At 34.7% G+C, this 27,004-nt stretch overlaps 1 protein-coding gene across 14 annotated transcripts in view; it reads right to left on the bottom strand.

Moving 5' to 3' along the window:
• LOC136030245 (neuronal acetylcholine receptor subunit alpha-7-like) overlaps positions 1-27,004 on the bottom strand; it is a 189,257-nt gene that overhangs the window by 4,767 nt on the left and 157,486 nt on the right. For 5 of the 14 annotated variants that reach the window (XM_065709076.1, XM_065709073.1, XM_065709082.1 and 2 more), the window contains 3 exons: positions 25,308-25,502; positions 20,791-20,877; positions 7,676-7,785 (listed from right to left, as the gene is read on the bottom strand). In XM_065709076.1, the coding sequence (XP_065565148.1) occupies positions 7,676-7,785; positions 20,791-20,877; positions 25,308-25,502 (392 nt within the window). Of the gene's footprint in view, positions 1-7,675; positions 7,786-14,032; positions 14,120-14,848; positions 14,936-18,039; positions 18,124-20,790; positions 20,878-25,307; positions 25,503-27,004 lie in introns of all 14 variants that reach the window. The other 9 variants (XM_065709086.1, XM_065709081.1, XM_065709079.1 and 6 more) reach the window with 5 other exon arrangements.

The following is a 27,004-nucleotide window of genomic DNA, read 5'->3' as shown; positions in this document are numbered from 1 at the left end:
ACATTTCAAAACAATAACTCGAAACATTTTTAATTGATAATTACATCAGGGTTCCATTCAAACACATACATTAAGCTTCAAAGTAACATAAACAGTACACTATACAAACAAATATACTAAAACTTAACACACCATGTGCTATTTCGTATATACCTAATAAGCTATTCATCCTAGGGTAGCTCTTTCAACAAATTAGTTTTGATGAGTTGCTTTATTAAATCATCATCATGAATGTCAAATAGATTCTTTGATTATATGAAAAAAAACATGAAAGTTAATTTTTCCTGATAGAAAAATCAACTTTTAAGCTTTATATTAAAACTTTGTCTTTGGTGTATTTCTGGTGTAGTAATAATTGTGTAACAAGTGATAACGGTGAAGAAAATAGTGCTAAAAAGAGCCAAAGACAGGTTCCAGTTGTTAATAATTCGCTTCTCTAAGCTCGAAGAAATACAAATGTTGCATGAAAAAATTGTAAAGAACGACGCGTTGAAACAAAAGAGTTGCCAAGAGATTTAATAATAGAATTTGGAACGATAAATATAAAGACAATTTTTAATACAGAATTTAAAGCTTAGAATACTGAAAACTTATTGAAAAGTTTTTAAATATGAAAATACTTGCAGTAGATGTGGATCAATCTAAAGTCATTACATTTGCTGTAATGAAACTAGCAGTCAAAGTTATAAGAGCAGTGTTTGTCACAATTCGAGGTAACAAACTGTAAGTAAGGGGCGATACGGCTCAATAGTAACCGAAACTCTAAAAAACCAAATTTTGATATCAATAGATCTATCAAAAGAATCGGTTTGTTAAGATGATTCCAAATATATAAGATTCGTTAAGTTTAGTGTTACCCATCAAAAGCTAAGTGCCCGAGAAAATTTGACTGATTTTCGAAAAAGTAGGGAAACATCCCCTAAAAATCAAGGCATCTTAATGAAAATCACATCATCAGATTCAAAGTATCCGAGAACCCTGTTTGAGAAGTTTCAAGCTTCCATCTGCAAAAATGTAGAGTTTTGCATTTTTTTTTGCCTAAAGAAAGATCATGCGTGATCGCATTGAACCAATTGTCGTAGAATATAAGGAAAGGGCTCATTTAAATGGAAACTAAAAGTTTTGGTTAAGTGATCAAAAAGATTGGAGGGCAGCTTGCCCCCCTCCTATTCTCCTTTTTCCTCAAAGCCGTCTAATCAAAATTTTGAGATAGCCCCTTTGTTCAGCATTGTTGAAAGATCCAACAACTATGCCTTTGGGGATAATATGACCCTCAGGTCCCCTGGGGAAAGGTATTTAAGTCTTAAAATTTACCCATTGTTCACATATAGTATTTGTTATTGGGATGTAAGCATACATTTTTTGGGTGGGGGGAATCTATTGTGGAAAGATTTTTCACAGAGAGAATCTTCTATGGGCAGGAAGTTTTCCGGGGGTCGACCTTTCCAGGAGAAATTTTACAGCGGGGAAATTTCCCAAAATTACTTTACGATTTTGTTTTATTAGGCTTAATATTTCTTTGCCGACCCAATTTTACATGTGGGGATGTTAAAGGGAATTGTCCGGGTGGAAATTTTGCTGTGTTGGAGTTGTCTAGAGGGTCCCTCCCTAGCAGAAAAGATTTTCCACGGGAGAAATTTACCATGGGGGAGTTTTCCACTGAATACATTCTCCAGAGAGAATTTTCGGCGGGATCAGCTTTCTACTAGGGGGTGGGTTATTTGCGGGAAAACTTTTCCACAGAGGAAGGAATTTCCAGCATGATTTTAAAAACAATCTTTTTAAATTGAAAGTCTTCTTCAAATGAAAGTACAAAAAAAAAAAAAAAAAATCATCCGGAACCGCAAGAAATTTTTCAGGTGGATTTTTCAGCTAGAATAGAATTGTCCGAGAGGAATTTTTCTGGCACGGGAGGCATTTTAAGTGGAAATATACTTCAATAGAGGGATTGTCCGTGGGGAGAAGAAGTTATTTTCGATGGACGGGAAGCCGTATTTTTCGGCGTTGTTTAAAACGATCAAAATTAAAAAAAACAACCCTTGCCCTGAAGGCTAGGGGGGTTTTCATCCTCAAAGACATAATTTCCAGACCTGTCAATTACGATGGACAAAATAGATATATCAAAATTGTTTTTGGATGTGTTTGAGAAATGGTGGGAGTGGGAGGGGGGTTGGGTGCCTTCCAATCACTTTCTACTATTAAAAAGGGAGCTATCCCTTTCAATTTTTAATCGAATGATCGAATGAGCCTTTTTGAAGTTTCTACGACAAAAAGTGGCCATCTCAAATTTCTATCAGATGCATGTCGGGAAAATATTAGGCGTGTCTCTCTGGGGGGATATCCGCCCTCCCATCACTTTGAGTCTGAAGAAGGGCACTAAAACTTCTGAATAGCAGTCCAATAAGCCCTCCTGAAGTTCATACAATCACCCGTTCTATATAAGCCTTATTTGTCCCTGGGGGATAACTTACAACCCTTACCCGGAGGAGGGGTTGTCATTCTCAAATTTATAATTTCCAGACAAAAGTAACTATCTCAAACAATTGGATGTATTTTGGGAAATTTTAGGTGTGGGAGGGGGTTAGTTGCCCTCTCATCGCTTTCGAATATTAAAATGGACTCTATTCCTTTCAATTTAAAATCGAATGAGCCTTTTTAGAAGCTTCTACGACAACAAATGGGCCATTTCAAAATTTCTATCATTTTCATTTCAGGAAAACACGAGATGGGGGGGGGGGAGGAAACATGAGTGGGGGGATATCCGATGATCACTTTTAATCTTAGTTAAGGTACTAGAACTTCTGATTACCAATCCAATGAGCTCCCTCCGAAGTTTCTACGACCACCCTTTCTATACAAACTTTATAGGCCCCAGGGCATAGCTTAAAACCCTTGCCCTGAGAGCTGTAAGGGGATGTCTTCCTTAAAGACACAATTTCCAGGACTTTTAACTACATCGAACAAAATGGCTTAAAACTTTGATTGGATGTGTGTGGAGAAACGGTGGGCGCATCCGGATCTTTTAACTAGGTCGAACAAAATGGCTTGAAATTTTTATTGGATGTGTTTGGGGAAACAGTGGGCGTAAGAATCGCTCTTTCACTTAGCCATTTATTATTTTTATAATTTTTTAGAATATCCGGAAATACTTTTTCAATCAATTCATTTTTGGACGTCACTAAATTACAGAAATCAGCAGGTAGTTGTATACGTCCTGAAATTGAGTCTACTGGGAGCTTTCCGTTTCCAATTGCCAGCGATTGATCTGAAAATTTTTGACCAGAGTCATCGTTTTGCAATCGGACACGCATATTTGTAGTTAATTTTAATATTTTTACGTGTGCCCATAAATTAGAATTTTTCAGCCAAGCATTCATTTCGTCTGCAGGAGTTGATCTAGGTATTATAGGTAATGTTTGCCTGAAATCTCCCGCAAGCAATATTAATGTGCAGCCAAAGGGTTTCGAATTCCCTCTTAAATCTTTCAAGCATTGATCCAGAGCCTCGAGCGATTTTTTGTGTGCCATTGTGCACTCATCCCAAATAATAAGTTTGCATTGCTGCAATACTTTACCCATCCCAGATGATTTGGAAATATTGCACGTGGGAGTTTCTGTAGAATGCAAATTCAGAGGCAATTTCAAAGCGGAATGAGCAGTTCTTCCACCAGGCAGCAATGTTGCGGCTATTCCGGACGACGCAATTGCCAACGCTATATCATTTTTTGATCGAATTGATGCCAGAATCAGTTTTATCACAAACGTTTTACCAGTACCTCCTGGCGCATCCAAAAAGAAAATTTCTCCAACGTTGTTATCGACACAATGCATTATCGTAACATAAATGTCTTTTTGTTCCGACGTTAACTTGGAAATGTTATTTTGAACATACGACAATAGATCACTCGTACTGTAACTTTGTTCACGATCCAATTCTACACATGTCGAAACAGCAGCGATACGGTTAGGTGAAGGCATTCCCAAATCCTGAAGAGGTTTGTTTGCCATACGTACGCACAAATCTTCTATAATAACTAAAGTGTAGTTATAAATTTCTGATGTAAAATCAAAACTCATATCTGACGTCTCTAACTGTTTTCGATGGAGTATATCTTCGGACATTTTTGACTTATATTTTTCCCATAACTCTGTAGGAGCTGATGGAGAGCAAGTTGTTAAAATGATGCCAAACAATGCACGAATTTGACTTGGGGTTGACGTTTCGCACGCGTCATTGATGCAGTTATCCCAGTGTTGGTCATTCTCCAATAAATTCAGAGCTTGGCATGCACTACGGTAAGTGTCATGTATAGTACCGTTTACAGTTCTCAAATACTCAAAGGATGTCGGACCGGGTACATTCACCAAAAGCAGGCGTAGAAAGAAGCATTCATGTTGATTGGGGTGAACGGTGTAGAGTCTTCCTATCGTGGTATCTTTGAAGATGGTAGGTTGGCCGTCGACTGACTTACCCTGTTTTCGACGTTCAAATACTTTATTTTTAGTATTCCACGTGTAATACGAAGGCACTTCAGTAAACAGCAGTTTTTTTGCAAAAGAATCATTTTTGCAAAGCGAAAAAAAGCTGTTAATGTTGTATCCGGTGGATTCAGGGTTCTTTGTTGCACGTTGGTTTCCGTGAAATAAACACGTTGACCATTCTGTAAATGTACCGCTAAGTGAACAACAGCTGGACTACGTTCATGTATCGGAAATGAAAGAATTCGCCAAACAGCTTCAACTGCTTATGTATCTTCCAGCCTGATATTGTACGATTTCGTCGAAATCTTTGATTTCGGGCTGCAAGCCAAAAACTGCCATGTCACTGCCTTTGTTGACGTATTTACATATGTATTTGATTGCCTTTACGGAGTTACAGTATTCAACGTTTATGTGTGCATTAAATGTTTTTGATAATAATGGGGAATATGGAACAACCCACTGGTTATCTACTTCGATGGTGGTACCGTTACGCTTCTTTATTATTGCTGTTTTACCGCCATCTTCAGTAGATCTTCTTCTATATTGTGGGTAACCATCATTGCTAGTAATTGTGTTTGATACTAAAAGTCGAGGATATTGCTTTGTGCACCTTCCTTTGGCCATGCATGGTGAATTTTCGTTCAGTGCACCGCAAGGTCCATGTATCATATTTTTTACAATAATATCATGTAACCCCTTATTGACATTTCTATCAGGTATTTCAGCGGAAATCACATCATCAATTTCGTTCGAAGTAATTTTTTTATGTAGCCTGATTAGTATATGTTCGTGTGGCAAACCTCGTTTTTGCCATTCCACTGAGTACATCCAGCACCGCACTGACCCAAACACTTCAAGTTTTACTATATAGTTTATCAGTGATTTCAACTTTTGCCGGAAGACACGGGCCGTAATGTCATGCCGATGAACCGCCGATTGTCCTTGAAGTAAAAGCTGAAGTATCTCGTCCCAAGATTGATTACATGTAAATGTAATAAATAAATCTGGACGACCATAGAGACGAACATACGCAATAGCATCTTGAGCATATTCATGCATATGACGGGGGCTGCCAGCATATGACGAAGGTAAAATTGTTAATCTTCCAACGTTTGTGGTATTACCGTCATTTATAACTACATCTTGCAAATGAATGTATTGTTCAGAGCGGAGCTTGGTCTGATTCAGGCGGATACATAGCAAACGTTCCGATTCAATTTTAGCATACATATCAACGACAAATTGGTGAAACAATTCACGTCATTTTAAAATATAATTATCTTCATCCTGCCGAATCATTAGTCTATAGGAATAATAATGCATTGCACTGCATTTCTTATTCATTTCTTTGTTAGTCGCTGGTTTCATCAATTTAATATTAAAGTTAGAGCCGTCGGCTCCATCCCAAAAAATGATAGGATATTGTAGGGCATCGTAGCATCGATGAGTTTCAGCAATTCTTAACAACTTAGCGTTTCGCTTATGAAGAATAATATCTCGAGGTAAAAACTGATCACTGACCATAACGATTGCCACTTCGTCGATAGTTGGAGCATTGTATCTACGCACATGTTGGCCAGGAGGCGTTTTGTCAGCGGAAATAACAATTTTATGCGTATCAGTAGGCATCAAATCGATGGCTGTTTTGAACAGACGCACTAAATTATTATTTTCGTGGAAAAGATGTTGCAATTGGGAAATGATTGTCCTTTCAACGTTGGGAGAAATTTCGCAACGTGCATTCAATTCAGAATTTCTATCACTGATGAAGTACAATTGTAAAAATTTATGATTCTCGCCTGAGAATGGTAGAAGGGACCCTGCTCTATGATAAATTTGCCCTTTTACTTTGAAAGTAGACATAAATTTATCTGGATTTTCGATTTGGGCTCCAAACGATGTCATTTGGAAACATGAGTTGTATTTTCTGATTTGTGACAAAAAACGCTTAGATTCTGACGTAGTTCCAGTAAGGAAAGTCTTCAATGGCTCTGGTGGTGCTGCCAATAGAGGAAGTTTAACTTTTCCTGAGGCGCAACACATTCCCATTGTTTCACCATTGAATTTCAAGGCCTTGCAATAGGGACAAATTTTAGACATTGTCCCGATTTGAACACATCTACTCAAGCTATAATCATCGACTGGGCTGTACCTGAATGCCAGGCGATAACTTTCAGGTTGCTCTGATTCCTCGGCACGCTTTCTTTTCTTACTTTCTCTATCAGCAGCAAGCCTGATTTCTTGCTGTTCTTGTGATTCCTCGGCACGCTTTCTTTTCTTACTTTCTCTATCAGCAGTAAGCCTGATTTCTTGCTGTTCTTGTGATTCCTCGGCACGCCTTCTTTTTTCACTTTCTCTTTTAGCAGCAAGTCTGCTTTCGCGTTGCTCTGGTAGTTCCTCGGCACGCTTTCTGTTCTTTCTTTCTCTATCAGCCTCAAGCCTGTTTCCTTGCTGTTCTTTTGATTCCTCGGCACGCTTTCTGTTCTTTCTTTCTCTATCAGCCTCAAGCCATTTTCCTTGCTGTTCTTTTGATTCCTCGGCACGCTTTCTTTTCTGACTTTTTCTATCAGCAGCGAGTTTTTTGGCATAGACTCTTTGAGCATCTTCATTGGCTTTTGCCATTGTAAGTTCATCAGTCATTTTAAAGCTAAACATTAATAGATTTCTACGTGAACATATATGTCTTAAATATCTTTAATGACGTCACCGTCATAGCAAAAATGACGACAACTAACTTCATGACGTCAGTCGACACAGAAACATGACACCATCTGACAGACAGACACACAGACAGACAACTTATTTTTATATATATAGATGAGAGGGGAGATAATAGCCTCGGCCCTCCACTATTAAAACAAAAATCTTAGCATTGCTTTACTGAAAGCATTTTTAAGTACAACAAATCCAGCCAGTTAATAATTGTAGGTAAATGAACGTTTATCTACCCATTACGCTTAAAATACATTTAATTGTTCAAAGCTAATACGCGTCGTTATGCTTTTTTATTGGGGAAGATTGATGGAAAATATTTGTTATCCCATTGTCATTAGCTAAATTTAGTTAATTTCGTCTTTAATATTGAGGAAAGAAGCCAAACTTTAGCTTAAAGAGCGGTGGATTGAAGAAGGGAAATAGTAGCCCCTCAAACAAAGGATGTAGGCACCTGCATATAAAAATATATAGTTACGTACCCAGGGGGTCATCTCGTGAGTGTCTGCGCATCTGTGATGATAATTCAAAATGATCACCGTAGATACAACAGATGACGCTACCATAAACATTATACAGTTGAAGTATGTTCCTGGCAAAAAAATAATCAGTTAGACAATCATTTTCTTGTATGTTATTAGCATGTTATGTTACTACGTATATGTATGTATATACTGCGTGTATATTAGTAGTTAAATAATGTTGCATAATATTTTATTATTGTATGTTAAGTTTCATATTTTTTCTTGTCTGTTTTACTACAAATTATAGCAATTTAGATTTTTTCCGGTTTTAACATTTATAAAAAGCAAAATTGAGACTTTTCATGCTATAAAATGCTTAATAAGAGTATCTTTAAATTACAGCTATCTTTTCCTTTATTCTAACGCATACAAACCTTGCTCATAGTTTATAAAGACAAAACAGGGTAGTAATAAAACTAAACGAATAAATACATACAAAACAGAAATCAACAGACAAAGCCAACTTCATCACAAACACCAATGAGAAAAGTCACTCTGTTACTTGGAAGGAGAGGGGTGCTTCTTCTAACTGCCTTTGAAATATTTTCTTTCTTTTTATATTTTATTGTATTAATCAAACATCCAATAATAACCATGCACATTCAACAGCTTAAAACAAGATGCACTTGGTAAATTTATCAGACTACATAAAAGCTGCAAACACAACAGGTTTGGACTGTAAAAGCACTGCACAAATCTTGAATAAATTAAAAAAATAACCATAGGAATGCTTAAAACATAAATCGTTCGTTTGCTCACTACATGCCAAATTCATTCGTCCATGGTAAAGCAAGTTCGTTCTTTGCAATTGGGTTCACTACTGAGCCGAAATAAAAATTATTTATTTATTACTTATTTATTTTTAGACGAATTGGAATTTAACCTTCCAACAAAAATTTCCCTGCTTTTGCAGTGCAGAATTTGAGATTTTGGGCTGTAATTTTGAATAAATCTTAATCAAGAATGAAATAGTCTATTCGGGAGATTATAGATAAAGTAACGAGCTTATTATGTATCTTCTATACAAAATTTCTTTGTCAACACAATTCTACACGACAAGTTTGCGGTGAAAATATAGCGAAATTACGGTGAAAAACTTCGGAATAGCTTTCACAAGTTAAATCTGCGGTAGAAGTTTCGGCTAGTCAAGACAGCTTCTGATATTTTTACTGCAGCTCTCTTTAAATTAAATTTGAATTTTGAAGTCTAAGCCATATCTTGATCTTAAGAAAGTCTAAAGGATGTGTACCAAGGGAGACCAAGTGCGTCTTAAATTAGCCAATTGGCACTAGCCAGTGTAAGAGAATTCCTCCTCACTATACCGATTTTTTTTCCTTCCCATACTGATTTGAGCTGTTTTCTATCTAACATTTTTCTGACTATAACAGAAAGTATTTTACCTCATCATTTTTCCAAGATTTTGGCAGAGGAATTTCTTTTCTGTTTGAATTCCCTGAGGAAGTTCCTCAGAAATTTTGCTGAAAGAACAGAAATGATCAGCACTTTGAAATGAATGAAAAAAATGGCAGCCCTATCAAGGGTTCTATCTAAAATCAGACGTTCGGTGCCAGAGCCAGTGCTCCATGGGATCGAAAACCAGCATAGCAGCTAAATGTCAACGATGATTTTCTACCAGTTTTCTTCAATCTATAATACTGACTTCTTTTTAGCAAACCGTCAGTACCCTTGGCACATGAATGACCGAATAAACTATGTTCCACATTACCTTATTGACTTTCCTGAACACCGAAATTAGCAATGACCGTATCTGATTTTCGAAACCTTCTAATTTCTTGTGTACCAAAACTACCAAGCTGTTGTCCTGGTTTTAGATAAGAAAAAGGTGGGTGGGGGGCCAGACGCCATTACGAAAGAGCTGACTTTAGCCTTATTGCTTATCATGTATCAAATCTGAATAATTTTCTTGATTAATATTTAAAAAATACGTTTTTGTGCTAGCAGTTTTATTCATTGGGATGTTTAACTATTAACTTGAATGTCTCAGGTATGTTTTCCGAAGGATAAGCTCCATTTCTACCTAATATTTCTCAGCTTACTATTGCTGATTGAAGTAACATAACCTATTCTATTTGACAATTTCTCATGAAATTTATTAGACAAATAAATAAATAGAAAATGGCTTTAGATCCACATTTCTAGAACAAGTTGTTTTGCCAAGGCGCAGACATTGGCTTGTAATCTCTTCAATGATTGCAAGGATAATACTACAGCAAACAAAGCAATAACTCTGCAATTTAGTCCGAAATTAAATAAAAAAACAAGTTTTTTAAAATGAAAGTAAGGAGTGACATTAAAACTTAAAACGAACAGAAATTACTCCGTATATGAAATGAGTTGTCACCTCCGCAATCCCTCGCTCTTTACGCTAAAGTTTGACTCTTTGCCACAATTCTACTTTTTAAAACAATTAAAAACTTTAGCGTAAAGAGCGAGGCGTTGCGGAGGTGACAACCCATTTCATTTACGGAGTAATTTCTGTTCGTTTTAAGTTTTAATGTCGCTCCTTACTTTCATTTAAAAAAAAACTTGTTTTTTTTTTATTTAATTTCTGGGCGTTTTTAAATTAATGCATGTTTTGATCTTGGCTCTCCGCATATAAATAATTAAAACGAAATTTGCATATTAATTTAGTTGGCTGAATGGCTTTCTCATAGATTTAATCGGAAGATTTTGAGAAAAAAGGAGCGAGGGAGGAAGCCTAGTTGCCCCCCCCCCCCCAGTTTTTTGATTACTTAAAAAGGCAACTAGAACTCAACCCCTCCCACGGGGACTGCAGGGGAGTATGTCGTCCCTAAAGACATAGTTAGTAGGTTTTTCGACTATGGTGAATAAAATGGCTATCTCAGAATTTTGATCTGATGACTTTGGGGAAAAATGAGTGTAGGAGGGGGCCTAGATGCCCTCCAATTTTTTTGGTCACTTAAAAAGGGCACTAGAACTTATAATTTCCGTTAGAATAAGTCCTCTCGTGACATTTTAGGACCACTGAGTCGATACGATCACCCCTTGAAAAAAAAAAACAACAGCAAAAAAAACAAACAAATAAACACGCATCAGTGAATTTGTCTTCTGGCAAAAAATGTGAAATTACACATTTTTTTAGATAGGATCTTGAAACTTCTACAATAAGGATCTCTGATACGCTGAATCTGATGGTGCGATTTTCGTTAAGATTGTATGACTTTTAGGGGGCGTTTTCTTCTATTTCTAAAATGAGTCAAATTTTTTCAGGCTCGTAACTTTTGATAAGTAAGACTAATCTTGATGAAAGTTATATATTTAAAATCAGCATTAAAATACGATTTTTTTGATGTAACTATTGGTATCAAAATTCAATTTTTTAGAGTTTCAGTTGCTATTGAACCGGGTCGCTCCTTACTACAGTTCGTTACCACGAACTGTTTGATTAATTTACATGATGGTGATTTTCACGCTTCTTCTAACAAAAACACTAGAATTCTAAATCATGGTTCTCCCCAGAAATTTGCAAGAGAGACACAATGTATTCGTGCATTTGGACTGCAAAATATAAAGCTCCTTTATGAATTAATGGTGGTGAATCTACTTTGATGGTGGAAAAAACAAAATAGCTAAACGCATAATGGCTTCAAAAGTTGGAGTACTTTTCCGTTGCTGCTTGTAGCTGTCAGTTCCTTAGAAGAAAGATTTTAGGTCAATTTGAAGCTATTAGTTAATGTAGCATTTGACAAGAAGGTATTCTTCTTGTTGCGACTGAAGCTGGAAATATTATACCTTTAAATTATTTCTTTAGATTTAAATTATAAATTACCTATAGCTCATGTAAAAAAAAACAAGTACTTCCGATCATGCAAAACGCTTATCTACCATAGCTGTAAAACACATCATTTACGCGAGGAGAAAAATGGGGTATGAAAACAGAATGATAGAGGAACGGAGCTTACAGGCAAACAAAATAAGCCTTTAGTGCTGAAGCCACTTTATTTATTACACATGCCTAAGTATTGACAGTCCTAACACTGAGAAAGAAACATAATTACAGGCAATTTGATCATGGAGAAAAGGATAATTGCTAAATTTTAATAGTTATTTAATCTTAACATATATAGTTTGTTCTTTATATACAAATCTCCAATGCTACGACCGCGATAAGTTTATACATTAAGAGATCAGTGCAGAAGCTTGCTTTGGAAAACTTAAACAGACCTAATGGGTTTCGACTATCATAGAACTGCGACAATTTTTAGCTGTTTTTGCTAAAAAAAAAAAAAAAAAAAAAAAAAAATCATTTTTCGACCAGCTGTTTCCACTTCTTAAACTCTCATCAAAAACAATATATCTGTGTAGTTAAAACAAAATCCCTTTTATTAGACTGTAACTTTTTCACAAGACATCGGTGTACTTCTCCAGCTCGCAAGCTTATTTGAAAGTTACAACTTTCTTAAAAAACTATTGTGCTATTAAAACAAAACGAGAATTTCAAATCTTTATCTAGGTACAATTTTTTTAATAGATCCAGTGGCTAAATTTTGCCATACAATACATTTTTCATAAAAAAAATACTTATTGATATATCCAATGTTTAGAAATTTTGAAGTATAGTTTTTATAGAATAAATTCTCTTCAATCCATTGATGAACTCAATATCAATCTTATTAGTTTTATCAAATACCATAGCTTAATGCACAATGTTGGTCCAATTTTAGAAATGATTCAATTTTTCTACATAAAAGCAAAAACTGTGATGCCATTTGAGAGAAATTGGTTGCCGCTTGGCTTAGTAAATATTGGGTGAATACCTTAACTGTCAAAAAATGAACTCAACACTCTATTTTTGTACCATACCCCCCCCACTGATCCTCAAATCTGATCTGTAGCTCAAAGAACTCAAGAAAAAGAGAAGAATTTCGAGGAGTTTTACCTAATTTGGACCAATATTATAGTTGAGCTTACTATCCAACCCTCTCTTCTCCTCAAGTCCCACATCACACATCTGCAGAAGATGGCTACCCAATTTATTCTGGGACTGAAAAAAACTCCTTGTAGTGATTGGTATCATATGATTGGTGACTCTTTGTAGTGATTGGTGATCATATGATCCAAATTGTTGCTAGTAGGTTAAGCAATAGCATTGCTGAAGAGCAACTGCTACTTTTCACGAAAAGGCTTCTTCTATAATTGAATTTGTTCCTCCTCCTTCTGTTTAACCTACTCGTCTTGCATCACCATTTTTTTTTTTAAATCGACATAACAGTTAGAACCACAGATCCTTCTAGTTACTTTGGGGGGGGGGGTCTATGGCTACGAGCTTAAGAAACAGCTATGATCGGTGCTATATTTAAAATTGTTTTCAACAGAAATTTATCATTTTAAAGCCGACTTTTGATGGTTTTCAAACGAAAGACCGCCAAATCTACATTTAGAAAAAGAATTAGACAAGAGACTAGTGGCGTACGTTGTGCCTGGTGTCACAAATAGGTGGCTTTGAATTAACCTAGAATAGTTTAGGTTTTATATTTTATGTAACTTTAAAACATGAAGGGTTGTTTTTTTTTTCTAATATTAAACTATTACATTGTAATAGAAAACTAAATTTAGGTAACGGGGAATCACACTAGATTGCCCTATACTTGTGGAATCCCTCCCCCTAGATTTAAAATACCTTTATTTTGGTATTTTCATTTAGAATAACTTTTTTGAACATTTCAATTTATAAAAAAATGGATCAAACAACAAAGTTACCACCCCCTATCTTTTAAAAAAAACACATCATTTTCGCGAATTGACGTTCCTTCATTAAAAAAAGACTATCATTATCCTAACATGTTTTGATAAGAGGACAGTTGCCATTTACAGGATACTCCAGCATTAAAGTTTTCAATGCTAAATATTCTAAATAGTCAATTTTTGCTGCCTTGGAATTATGCTGCAATTGTCTGTTCCATGAGTTTTTACGTAGATTTTCCCAGTTTTCAGCAATAAAGCAGCAGGTAAAAAAAAATTCTATTCCTTCTAAATTTTAATGGCAGTTGCAGCTTAAACAAGAACCGCAAGACTTATTACTTTGAGTTATATTTTTCCGTGAACGGCATACCTTATCAATAAGAGCAGACTGCAGCTTTGCTGCCCACAGAATGTAGCCATTATATTTTTGAAAATTTTTGATTTAGATGAGTCTAGATCGGAAGTAGAAATTTCCTGCAATAAATCACAAAGGTTTTCAATTTATTGCTAGCAGAAGAGTTTATCATGCAGGGTTTAAGAGAAAGAACAGAATGAAAAATGTCTGATTTATATGTCTTAGATGGTTCTAACCTAAAAGTGGAATGGCGTCGGAAATCTCCGGAAGCACCTCGCAGAGCATAAGGGAGAACACAGTTAGAGATAGAAGTATTGTCACACCTGTAATAAGATCACCAGTCTATAAAAGTCCATCTTTCTAAAGAAAAGACAAAATGTTTCTAGGATATACGTTCCATTTCTATTGATTTTTTCCAGGCAAGACGCTCAACAAGTAAATGTTTAAACGTGTAACCGTGTTTCATAGGAGAAGAGAGAAAGCCAAATCTTGTAAATTGCTTAACTTGAAGCTCATTTAAATTACCATTCTCGATAAAAGCTTTTAGGGACCATAAAGAATATTCTAGCTGAAAGAAAAGAAAAGAACCTGACCAAGCGCAATAATTAATTTTGATATCCATTAAGATGTTTTGCAAGCTTCTTACTCATGGAGATCCAGAGGGGAAAGATTATTGTCAACCTGATCTATCTTCCAAGAATCACAATCTGTCCAAAACCGTTTTTTATATGACATGTGTCAATTTTATCAAGTCAATGCTCGTTTTACAGTTGACAATAATGATACCTCAAATATAACTGTGGAACGTAGGAATACATATCAAGCCGTGTATAATTTACAAGGACATTCAATTTCAGTAGGTATTACGTGAACAGCTAAATTGTTGTTAGTGTGTAGGAAAACTTGAAGTATTTAAAGCAATTGGAGCAGTTACCATACTTTTCAAATGGGCTTAAGCACATAACTTATCTTTCTAACAAAGCAAATATTAACGCTGAACTTTCTCTTCTTCTTCTATAGCTACACCTTCATCAAAAGGAATTATAAACTACCTAGAACAGGAAGAGCATCAGACACTCGTGGTAGCGTTTCAGCTACAATGTTGTGAAATACAGTCAGCGACAGAAGTATTGTCACGCCTGTAAAACATAAATGTTCGATATTTTTCACTAATCACTTTACCACATTCACTCAATGAACTATTTATAAAATTATCCTCCTTTCTTTGTAGTTTCTTTTTTCATTCTAAGCTCAGCCTACACTCATGCAACATTTAGGATAAATCAGGTTTGACATTCACAATACACAACAGAGAATGCACATTCAAATCCAAGTAACAAAGTTTCTGACTTACAAAATTTTTAAAAGTTTTGAGAGAACTAAATGCACCGTTTCTCGTAAGTAAAAGCGGAGGTTACAATATGGTAATAAATCACTGCATGCCATACATAAAAAGAAGCATCACCGCAGTTTAAAGGTATTGTTTCAAATAACACCACTCTTAAAATAAAGGAAGATTTGACAAATATACAAGAAAATATAAACAAAAACTTCTGATTAGATTTTCATGATGTTTTGCGCAGAAATATTTGCAGTCTCGTGATAAAAGGGTTCGTAGACGTTTTTTCGGATAACTTGTATTTTTAGATCTTATTTGTGACATTTTAATATTTTTCTTTGTGTACAAATAAAAGATCAGATACTCTTATGAAAATTCGTTGTTTTACGCTATTTATACATTTCAAGCCCCTGAAGAACTTATCGCATTTTTGAATCAAGCTCATGAATTTATTTGTTTATCATAAATATAATTGATATTTGAATTCAATTTGTTTTTCCAAGCTCTTCTACAATAAAACAAATCGAAAGCAAGGATGAAACAAATGCGGGTACTCTAAAATATTTTATAACCGTGGATTATAGTTGTAGAAACTGCAGACTCTCTAAAATGGGATATATATATATATATATATATATATATATATATATATATATATATATATATATATATATATATATATATATATATATATATATATATATATATATATATATATATGAATCTTTGTTGTATGAATCTTTGTTTTTTTGTCTGTTTTTTTTTGTGAAAGGAGGGTTTGCATATGACGTCATTATAAGTATATAAGGCTTTGTATATGACGTCATTATAAGATGAAGTTAAAGACCGGGACACAAATGACGACCGGGACAGAGGGAATGTAGATGACGACCGGGACACTTAAAGAGAAATTACAGACCGGGACACAGAGAATATAAATGACGACCGGGACGCTCAAAGAGAAATTAAAGACCGGGACACTGGAACACAAATGACGATCGGGACACAGGGAATATAAATGACGACCGGGACAGAGGGACACAACTACAACGGGGACGCCAGGGGGCACAGGGGGGTATATAAATGACTACGGGGACACAGGGAATATTTGATTAGCAATCACCATCAACAAAGCTCAAGGGCTATCATTAGAAAAATGCGGTATAGATCTGAATACGGATTGTTTTTCCCATGGACAATTATATGTTGCACGTTCAAGAGTCGGTAAACCTGACAATCTATTACACAACTACAATGGCGCGTAACTAATAGGGCGCGTAACGACTTACGCGCGCGGGGAGGCTTAGGGGGGAGGGCGCGAAGCGTCCCCCACCAACTAGGTCTTGGTGTGGCGCTTCACGCCACACCAAAAGCTAGCATATATATATATATATATATATATATATATATATATATATATATATATATATATATATATATATATATATATATATATATATATATATATATATATATATATATATATATAAAACCATTTCATAAAATACAAAAAAGGTTTTTTATACAATATCATGAAATGACAGAAGCAGTGAAACGATTAACAAAGAACCCATATTATCCTATTAGAATGGTTATCATAATTCATTATCATAATGCTAATAATTTTCTACTCATTTAAACAAAATGCTTTAGGTTTGCTATTTAAATTTGGCCTTTTTTGCTATTTGAGGTTGGGATCCACCTGCATGCTAACCCAAGTCTATTTTACATTCGATCCTACTAATTCTCTCTTTTTTCTCCTCCTTTCTCTGACATCTTTCCCCTCTCTGTGTAGTGACACTGTCTTTCTGAAGGAAGTGTAGTTTCTTCAAACAGGTTGTTTAATATTTTCCTTTTGCAAGTTGTAGCCATTCTGCATTGACAAGAAAAATTTTGCATTTTTACTTTAGCTCAGGAATAACAATAGAACCTGAATGACAAAAAAAAATCCACAAAAGGTGAATTTAGAGTTAAATTAGGATAACATTTGGGTTATTTCATCTGAATTAACTCATACTTTAGGTCGATTATATACTATTTTTCAATATGTCCCATAAAACTTGCAAATTGTCAAAGCAATTCGCATTATCAAATGCAAATTGTCGACAGCATAAATGTGTATTCGGCACGGGGTGTGGAGACTTCGCTTCTAATTTGCAGTCCTACTCCATACAGAATAGTACATAATAGTGGAGCCAATTGATGAGGGTGATACTATGGAAAAATGCTTTTAATATTTTTTTAGCCATTCAATTGCTTTTGCAATTAGCCATTTTAATCGATATATTATGCAATTATCAAGATATATGCTATTAGACAAATTCACTGGATTCGAACATAAACTTAGAGTTGTAATTATTATTTAGTTATTTTAGCTTTCGAAAAAAAAACTTCAACTAGCCCAATCATAATCTGTAAAAAAAATTTGGTGTGTCAATCATTAGATTGCATATGTTTTTGCTAAATAATTTAAATAGATATATAGAGCATCGCCCTCGATTTGAATTTATTAATAAAGAAGCCTAATACGCTATGTTTCCATTTTAGAGCATAAAATTAAATAGAAATTGCAATCTTGATGAAATTTGATTGTGCTTTATTGTGTTATTGTTAATCCATTCTATCATACATACACTATTTACAAATTAAACTTTGAATTAAATCAAGGAAATTAAACTAAGAGAATGATTGCCCCCTCTTCCAGTCGTGCCTCTAATGCATGGAATCCAGGCCCAGTAGCATAATTGGAAGAATCCTGGTTAAACAAGATTAAAAGAGGAGCTTTGATAAAATCTGAAACCCTTTCTCTTTAAACTGCAGCTAACTTATATTTATTGTGCTATGTTTAAAAAGCAACTACAACGGATTAGGGTGTCAAATGGTGTTTTTAAGTTAAGTTTTTACCTATTAATGGATTTGCAGAAGAAGGAGGCATAGTGGATGAAACAGTGTTCAGGAAAAACGTCAAAGATAGAAGAACAGTAACGCCTAGAAAAGACGCAAACGCATAAGAGGTTTTTACCTGTTGTAAACATGCAATCTCAGGCCAAGATGCATCCATTGTGTTACATCATGCAAAAATTAGTTTCAAAATACTGTAAAGTTAGCAGTTTTACATGCATCTTAGCAGAGACAAAAACAACAAAATTACTTCGTTCAAAAACATTTTCAAGCAGAGTTTAGCGTTATCAATCTATGCCCCATTGTTGCATTACGTGCTGTGAAATGATATATTTAATTAACAATATATTTGCGCTAATTTCTTATGCTTGAACACACTTAAAGTGTCAAAACTATTTCATATTAGTGAGCCGAACTCCGTGTCCATGGTTTAAATTAATTAGAAATAAAGAAAACTGACCAAACAGAAGCATTGAAAAGGTCGAGAAATGTCGGAATGTGTAAGAAAAACAAGCCAAGAAATTTCAAGATTGTGAGGAGAAAGGGAATAAAACTAAATATACCAAGCTTTCCCAAAACTAATTGAAAGCAACATTTATTACCCTAAAAATGTTTGAATACTTTAAAAACTGACAAAAAATCTTAACTGAAAATGAACCTCGAACCTCTTTGAGTGAAAAATTTTGCATTTTAGCATAGGCGGATGTTCGATTACTAGATTTCTATTTAAAAAATATGCGAATAATGAGCGTAATATAGTATGTAAGCAAGTGCTTTCTTGTGGATTGAAAAAAGTAGTGTTTCAGAACCAAGTAGCGAATGAGTCAAAGAGGGAAGAAGAAAATGAAAATAGCAGGGAAAAAAATACTGCGAATTGACGCTTGTAGTTAGAATTTGTTACTAGGAATAGGTGATACAGTGAAATGGCGATAATTTTCTTATTTATTGGGGTACCATTTACAGTAGCTAAATTACTATTTGTCAAAAAAGTAAAATTTAATTTTATAATTATTATTATCCATATCGGTTATCTTTCAAATATTCTAAAGAAGAACTAGGAAAGCACGAAACTCGACAAAATAGGTTATATATGGAAAGAAAAAATAATTTTAGAATTGTGTTAGAGATGAATTGGGCATTAAAAGACAAGTAACTACAGAATGAATTGTATTTTTGTTGTGTGATTTCTGATGATCAGTATAAGTTTCATATTATTTTACTTTTTATGTGAAAGTTAACAGTCATATTCTTCAAGTCTATCTAAGATCACCTCTGCTATACGCAGCATTTCCACCAGTTTTCTGAATAGAATTTTTGGCATTAGTGAGTCTATTTCAACCTTATAGTAATAAACTTTACAATAAATTTAGTTCTTGATTTTAGGATGTTTTTTTCTCTTTAGCTAATTTTTGGACTTTTTTTCGCTTTAAACATAAGTTATGTATATGTTGTAACCGCATATTTCTTTGTTCTTCACTTTCATTTTTGATTTGTTATGATCTTCGTTGTCACATGTTTTGTAACCTCATATTTTTTTTGTCCTGGACTTTAATTTTTGCCTCGTTGTAATTATAGCTGCCACGTATTTCTTTGTTCTTCACTTTCTTTTTTAGGTCGTTGTGATTCTTGCTGTCGTATATCTTCTAACCGCAGATTTCTTGGCTCTTAACTTTCGTTTTGACTCGTTATGATTCTCACTCTCGCATATCTTCTATCCGAAAACTTTTTTGTTCTTCACTTTCACTTTTGATTCGTTCTGATCCTCGCTGTCACATGTATTGTGACCGCATGTATCTTTGTTCTTCACTCTTGTTTTTGACTCTTTGAAATAGCCGTTGTCGCAAGTATTCTAACTGCATATTTCTTTGTTTTTCATTTTCGTTTATCATTACTTCAGATATTTTTCAATGCCGTTTACCTTAGCTGCTCGGATTGGATCTTGCCACATATGATGATGTAGGTTGTTCACTTTCATTCATTGTGAAAACACATACCATGGATTGTCCTCTTGATCATGCCTCATTTGATGGTCCAGTTTGCTCATTTCGGGCAATTGTAAAGTTACACTGTTGTCCTCTGGGCACTATGATACTGCTTTGAAACATCATTTGTAAATCGACATGGTATTTCAAACTTAGCTATGTTTTTTTTTGTATTTTTGCACGCGTCATTGATGCTAAAAAAGGTATGACCGTTCCTGGGGGGAAAATGATGCAGTTTGTGCTCTTGAATTGTGCTCATAAATATGACATCACTGCTGAATATCCCTTGCTGAATAGCGACTGTCATTTTTCAATAGTTAATTATCTTTTGTATTTATTCCTCTAATCCTTATGCTTGAATCCTTACTACAGATTTCAAACTCAAGCGTAAAATTGGACAACATGAACTTTTGTTTATCTACACTTTTTTGATTGAGTTTCTTCCATCTGCTATTAGCGGCTTTGTATTATTTTAAAATAATCTTATTTAACATGTTTTTCTTTATTTTGACTGACATTGGTTTAAAATTAAAAAATTGAAAGACAACAGGAGTTCGTGCTCGATAAATTCCAAGAGAAAAAATTAACAAAGGCTGTTTTAAGGAAGAAAAAAATAATAAGGTAGTGGATGGCAATGGTAGGCGAATTGAGGCGAGACTACGACAGGTTTCATTCTTCTTGTTTGCATGTTTGTATCGACACCGTTCTGATTCTTTGTTAAAGCAGAATGTCGGCACCCCTCTTCTTTCCTTTGGTTAAATCACAGAATTACCTAGTAACGGCACAGCATCGGAGGTCGCTGGCATGGTTTCTGCAACCATATTGAGAAAAACGGTCAACGAAAGTAAAATTGTTACTCCTGAAATCGGATGGGTATTAGAGACATTAAAATACCTAAAATTATATGTGTCATTGATGCCCACATTTTTAAGTAAGGACTGCATCTGACAATACCTAAAATTGTAAATTGTAGCTCATGTAAGATGTTTGAAAAATTACAGTATTTTCTTATAACTTGAAAATCTTTACAAATTCACATACTAAGTTTCACATACTAAGAAAAAATCTTCCTGAGACAAAATTTTGTTTCGCTTCTAAATTTAATAAATATTAGTCTGCGTCAGGGTTGGCTAATAAATAAAAATTTGAATTTCGAGCAATACATTTATAAGCATAGTTACAAAATATTAACCCTCAATATCATAAGTATGCTTTTCCACTCTTTTCTACAACATATTCCTAATAATAAGAAAAAACAAAAAATAAATCCCTCAAATTTTCAGTTGTATTTTTTTCTAAATATTAAAATAAATTTACAGAATATGGTTTGGATCTGGGTCTATTAAATTTTTTATGCACTTCTAATTATACAATCATTAACCCTAAATAGAACAGTTGTCTCAGCTAATTAATCAAGTTTTTAGTAACAGGTTGCTAAATTAGCAAATGAAATTAGTAAATATTCGATTAAAAAATTCGCTGTAGAATATCGTGAAGCTAAAACATTCTTTTATTCTTAAATGACTTGAAGAATATATTTGAACGAGTCAAGAAATATTCTAGAAATGAACCTTAAAGACCACACTGCAAAACGAAATAAAAACTAAATAAAAATCTGACTTAAAAAGAGATTCAAGTAAGACCATACTGCAAAAGAAAAATTGACTTGGGGTGCTTCTTAAAATAAAATCAGAAAATAGGCCACAGGAAAACTCAAGAGGAACTTGGATCCTTTACCAGAAGTTTATGTTGTTCTATGGCCTGTGGATTTGAGTTTATACATTTTCGTACCTTGAAGGTTAATGCTCCGTGAGAATAACTAAATGAATTTCCTAGGACAGTAAATCATAATTAAATATTTATATGAAATCGAAAGCTCAAGGAAGGGAGTAAGTAAAGGATGTAATTTAATTAAAATTGATGACCCAAAGACTGAAAACCTGTTTGACTGTTATTCACGAAGTAGAAAAAAAACCATAAACTGTATTGTTGGTAGCCTACCATCATTTAGAAAGAGGGTGCATAAAACGGGTTTTTAAAGCGCATAATGTTCTTCTCAGCTCTGAGACATAGGATCTTACAGAAAGTAATAAATATAGGCCAAGTATCATCCCTAAAATTTTCTTGCAAACATTTAGGAAGTTTGTATAGGATATTTTGTCTCAAATCATAATATTGACCGCTCAAGATATTATTCAACGTCGAATTGGCAGAATGATGGTCAAGGAAATACTAAGCTGGAAGAACAAGTCTTAGTCTATAATTAGAGTCATTAACGACGAAGCAAAAAGACTTGCTTAGCAAATATCAAAAGGGAGTTGATGCTCCTCCTGCAAGGGTAACGAGGAGCAGCAAGATATAGGCCCATGTAGAGTTGACCGAACACCTAGTGCATCTACTTCTGTTCTATTAATTGAGACAAAGGTTGAGAAGCATTTCGCCAAAGGAGCTAGAATAGGTTGTTTTAATCCTGCCTTTAAAAGTACACCTTAAAATATTAAAATGCTTCGAGAAAATAATCTTCTACGTAGATAAATCATACGACTTCATTGCTGTAAATAGTTTATAATGTTATGTTTTATATTCTTGGAGATAGAGGAGCTGAGACAGTTTAGTCCCAATCTTGGTCGTAACCACTTGGGAAACATATGCTTCTGCAAATTTGATAAGTGCAGAAAAATCAGATATATCTCCAGTGGTTGTGGTTTGCAGAAACCGTTACCGATGGACGACATTGGTAGAATAACATATACAAATATGTCTCGTGGAGAAGCTTACATGTTCTGCTTCACGTTTGTCATCGAATCCACAAATTCCATTCACGAAGTCTCCGTGCCCATAAAAGTTATCCATCAGGTCTTTGACGACTTCCTATGCCTTTGGACTGTCAGTAAAATCGTCAATTGACTGATGTTAAGACACAATTTAGCCATAAATTAAGTAAGACCTAAAACGTTGCATGCCAATTGCTCATAAAGGAGTCTTTGACCCCTCTACAGGTGAAAGTTGCACATGAGTTGCTGATCCCTACCAAATTTATTTGAAGTAGGGTAAGCTAATCTAGTGACAGTGTTTGCCGAGAATGCAGCATTTTTCTTAAAAGTGTCACATCAAGAAAGAACACATTAACCGATAACTTTAGCTGGTGGCCTTGTTTGCCTTAATTCTACCCACTCGCCTAGTATTTAGGCTAAAGAACGTTGATATCACTATCAACCTTCTCCTGCTGAGGCCATATCAGGCACGGAGCCCAAAAGGGGACAGCCAAAGCTCTTCCTTTCGACAAAGTTTAGCTGGGATCCGATATGCTCTCATTGTCTACTACCTCATAAAATAATTTAGGGACCCTCTTCCTTTTCTAGCGCAGGAGTCATTCCACGTAGATTACACTTCAAGGGTTACTTACGACTAAGTTTCACCGATATACAATGAAACCTCTGGAGGACGTCGTAATCAAAAGAATAATGGGCCCCCTCTCTACTTCTTACCAACTTAGAACGTTGGACCACATAATAATCGTCAAAATATACAATTTGGACGTATACTATTAGCAGCTACAGATTCTGGTTGTGGTTTCACAATCCCTTTAGGTAGAACTTGAAATGAATAGAACTTCGGGGCTTCTCTTCACAGAGGTTTGATCTTGTTCAGGTTAGAGAAGAACGGTTGAAGGAAAGATTATGATTATTTCTTGATTCCGTTCTGACACCTAGAACACAGAACTAGGACACTAGCTTTTACTTCCAGTCAGGTTTGGTTAGATACGACGATCTATGATGGTAGATGTGTAAATTGCAATATTCGGGAACTTTCACTTCCCTCTACACATGATTCTGATTCAAGACGGATTTTTTTTTTGCCTCCATCTTTGCATAATCTTAAGAAGCACGTGAAATTAAAAAAATTCATCACAATAAATTTTTAATTATGTACATAAGCAAAATCTTGGGTTTCAATATTGTATTTTCCTGTACTATACCCTTGAAAACCAGAGGAGATAAAGAATTTTAATTCTATCCGTAGCTGAGATATTTCTGTGTTCTACACAACTGTGACACAGTTTCTAAGAAGTTTAGTCTCGGAACCAGAGCAGTTTCATTTTTTTATTCTATAATATTTAATCGGATGGAAACAATATAAAAAATTTCACTAAAATAGAACTTTAGTTCAATTTTGATCATAATAGATATCTGCTGTTTAAAAATAAAACCCATATTCCAGATTCCGAGATAGACTTAAAAAACGCTTTTAAAAATATAAAAGATGAAGAATTTTGATTTCAGGCCTCGAAGGGATATGTCGTACGTGAGTTCGAAACCACAAGGTCCCTAAATAGTTTACTTTTGGAGCTAAGATAGTTTCGTTTTGTTTCTTTTCGAAAAAAATGAAATTTTGAAAAGAAGTCGGCCGGAAAAAATTATTTTATTTGCTGCAGTCAATAATGATTTTTCTAACTTCAGAGCAATTTTTCTTCTCTGTTGCAGTATCTCCATTTCAGAAAAATATTTCAAGTTTTATCTTTAAGTATTCCCAAGCTAAAGACTGCTGAAAACAACCAAATGAATGAAATGAAACGACCAGAGCAATGATGATGCTCCGCAATACAACTAGAGTAATTTATCTAAATTTCTGGTTCATTTTCTTCGGCAACTCTGTTTTTATCACTTGCTTGTGATGCAAGAAACAGCAAATAATAATGATAAGGAGAAGCAGAAAACAACTAAGTATGTCGAGGACAACACAGCATAAAAAACGGAATACCTTTAAATTATGGTCTCTTACAAATCCCTTCAAGAAGCGAGGGGGCTTTTGAACGAGTTCTAAGGAGTTTTATATTAAACAAAATCAGTATTTTAGCTTTAATAGCAAAATAGATCTGAAGGTGTTTGTTATCGAGTTACTCTCGCACGATACTAAACAAAAACCAGTGTCGTGCAGAAGGACTCAGATTTTATTTTGAATTGGTCTTATTTGTTTAAAACAAAGACTTTTTAATTGAAGAGACTTTAGATACTTGTTGAGGGCTAAACCAGTAGGGACAAAGAGACCCGGTTTCGTCTTTTCTGATACTTAAAATTTTGGTAATGAGTCCTAATAAAACTTACGACTAAAAGTTTTCCTTGAGCGTGAGTTTCCGTAACCAAAAATACTTCGAGTGAAAAACTACAAAATTGTGATCGAATGCCGGCTAACGAGAAATAGCAAGCATTGGTCCCACATGTTTATTTAGTATCTTAATGTTCTTTGTAGAGAAAAAAGCGAAAAGAAAAGGGTAATAATAAACCATACCTAAGGAAAGCTTCTCTCCTGAGTCGGGAGGAAGCGTAAATCCTAAAACAGCCATGGAAGCAATTAAAACACATGGTACTATAAGGTTGAAAAAGTAATAAAGAGTCCTTCTGCGAATGATTATAGTGAAAGTTACATCTACATAAGGCTCGGGGCAACAAGTGTAATATATCACATTTCTCTTTGCTGGTACACCTAGAAAATAATAGTTTGAGGTTATCACATCTTCGAGGGTTTAAGGTGTTGTACACTTACTGAAAGGACTGGATATTTATTTGAAAGAGATCAATAACAACCATATTCCCGCATTTTGATACTCAGTTTTTGGATCAAGTGTCATCTTGTTTTCAATTGCTAGGCCTACTGAGAATCAGCGTTGACTAATTTCTTTTTTTCTTAATTTTAGCTGCTGGCACAGCCATTATTTTTAACATTTACTGACATCCTGAATTGTGACAACATTTTCCTCGCACGACCGTGCAGATTCTTCATAGAACACACAAAAAACCATGCTAAGATATACTCTCTAATAAGAAAACCTTTAACGTTAATTTTATTCTTGAAATAAATTTAATATGAAAATGACAAATTAGCAAGATTTCTCACTTAAAATTAATATCACTAATTATTTTTATTTCATGCACGGTCAATTATCTTTATGCGTTGATGTCCGAAGGAGACACATTGATTGTTATAATTTCGTTAGTTTTTACGCAGAATCAAATTTGTTTATGCTCTTTTGGTCGATTACTCTTTAAAGTTTCGAAGCATGAGACGATACACTTTTCTGAACTGTTAAGTAATAACTGTAGCATGCTTGGAAGCTGGCTAGTACATGATATTTATCATTATTATTCATCCTATTGTTATCAAACAGTTCGTGGTAACGAACTGTAGTAAGGAGCGACCTGGCTCAATAGTAAACGAAATCCTAAAAAACGGAATTTTGATGCTAAAACATACATAAAAAGGATAGGATTTTCATGCTGATTTTAAATATATAAGTTTCATCAAATTTAGTCTTTGTCATCAAAAGTTACGAGCCTGAGAAAATTTGGCTTATTTTGGAAAATAGGGGGAAAACACCCCCTAAAAGTCATAGAATCTTAACGAAAATCACATCATCGCATTCGACGTATCAGAGAACCATATAGCAAAAAATTTCAAGCTCCTATCTACAAAAATGTGGAATTTCGTGTTTTTTGCCAGAAGACAAATCACGGGTGCGTGTTTATTTGTTTGTTTGTTTTTGTTTTTCTTTTCCCCAGGGGTCATCGTATAGACCAAGTGGTCCTAGAACTTCGCAAGAGGGCTCATTCTAACAGAAATGAAAATTTTTAGTGCCCTTTTTAAGTGACCAAAAAATTGGAGGGCACCTTGGCCCCCTCCCACGCTTATTTTTTCCCAAAGTCAACGGATCAAAATTTTGAGATAGCCATTTTGTTCTACATAGTCAAAAACCATAGTAACTATGTCTTTGGGAATAACTTACTCCCCCACAATCCCTAGGGGAGGGGCTGTAAGTTACAAACTTTGACCAGTGTTTACATACAGTAATGGTTATTGGGAAGTGTGCAGACGTTTTCAGGGGGATGTTTTTGGTTTTGGGGGTGGGGTTGAGGGGACGGGGCTATGGTGGATGATCTTTCCTTGGAGGAATATGTCATGGGGGAAGAAAAATTCAATGAAAAGGGCGC

The sequence above is a fragment of the Artemia franciscana genome, chromosome 8 (assembly GCF_032884065.1).
Source record: "Artemia franciscana chromosome 8, ASM3288406v1, whole genome shotgun sequence".
In the NCBI taxonomy this organism is placed as follows: Eukaryota; Metazoa; Arthropoda; class Branchiopoda; order Anostraca; family Artemiidae; genus Artemia; species Artemia franciscana.
Note: the sequence above shows the minus strand (reverse complement) of the source record. Positions and strands in the feature narration are given on the sequence as shown.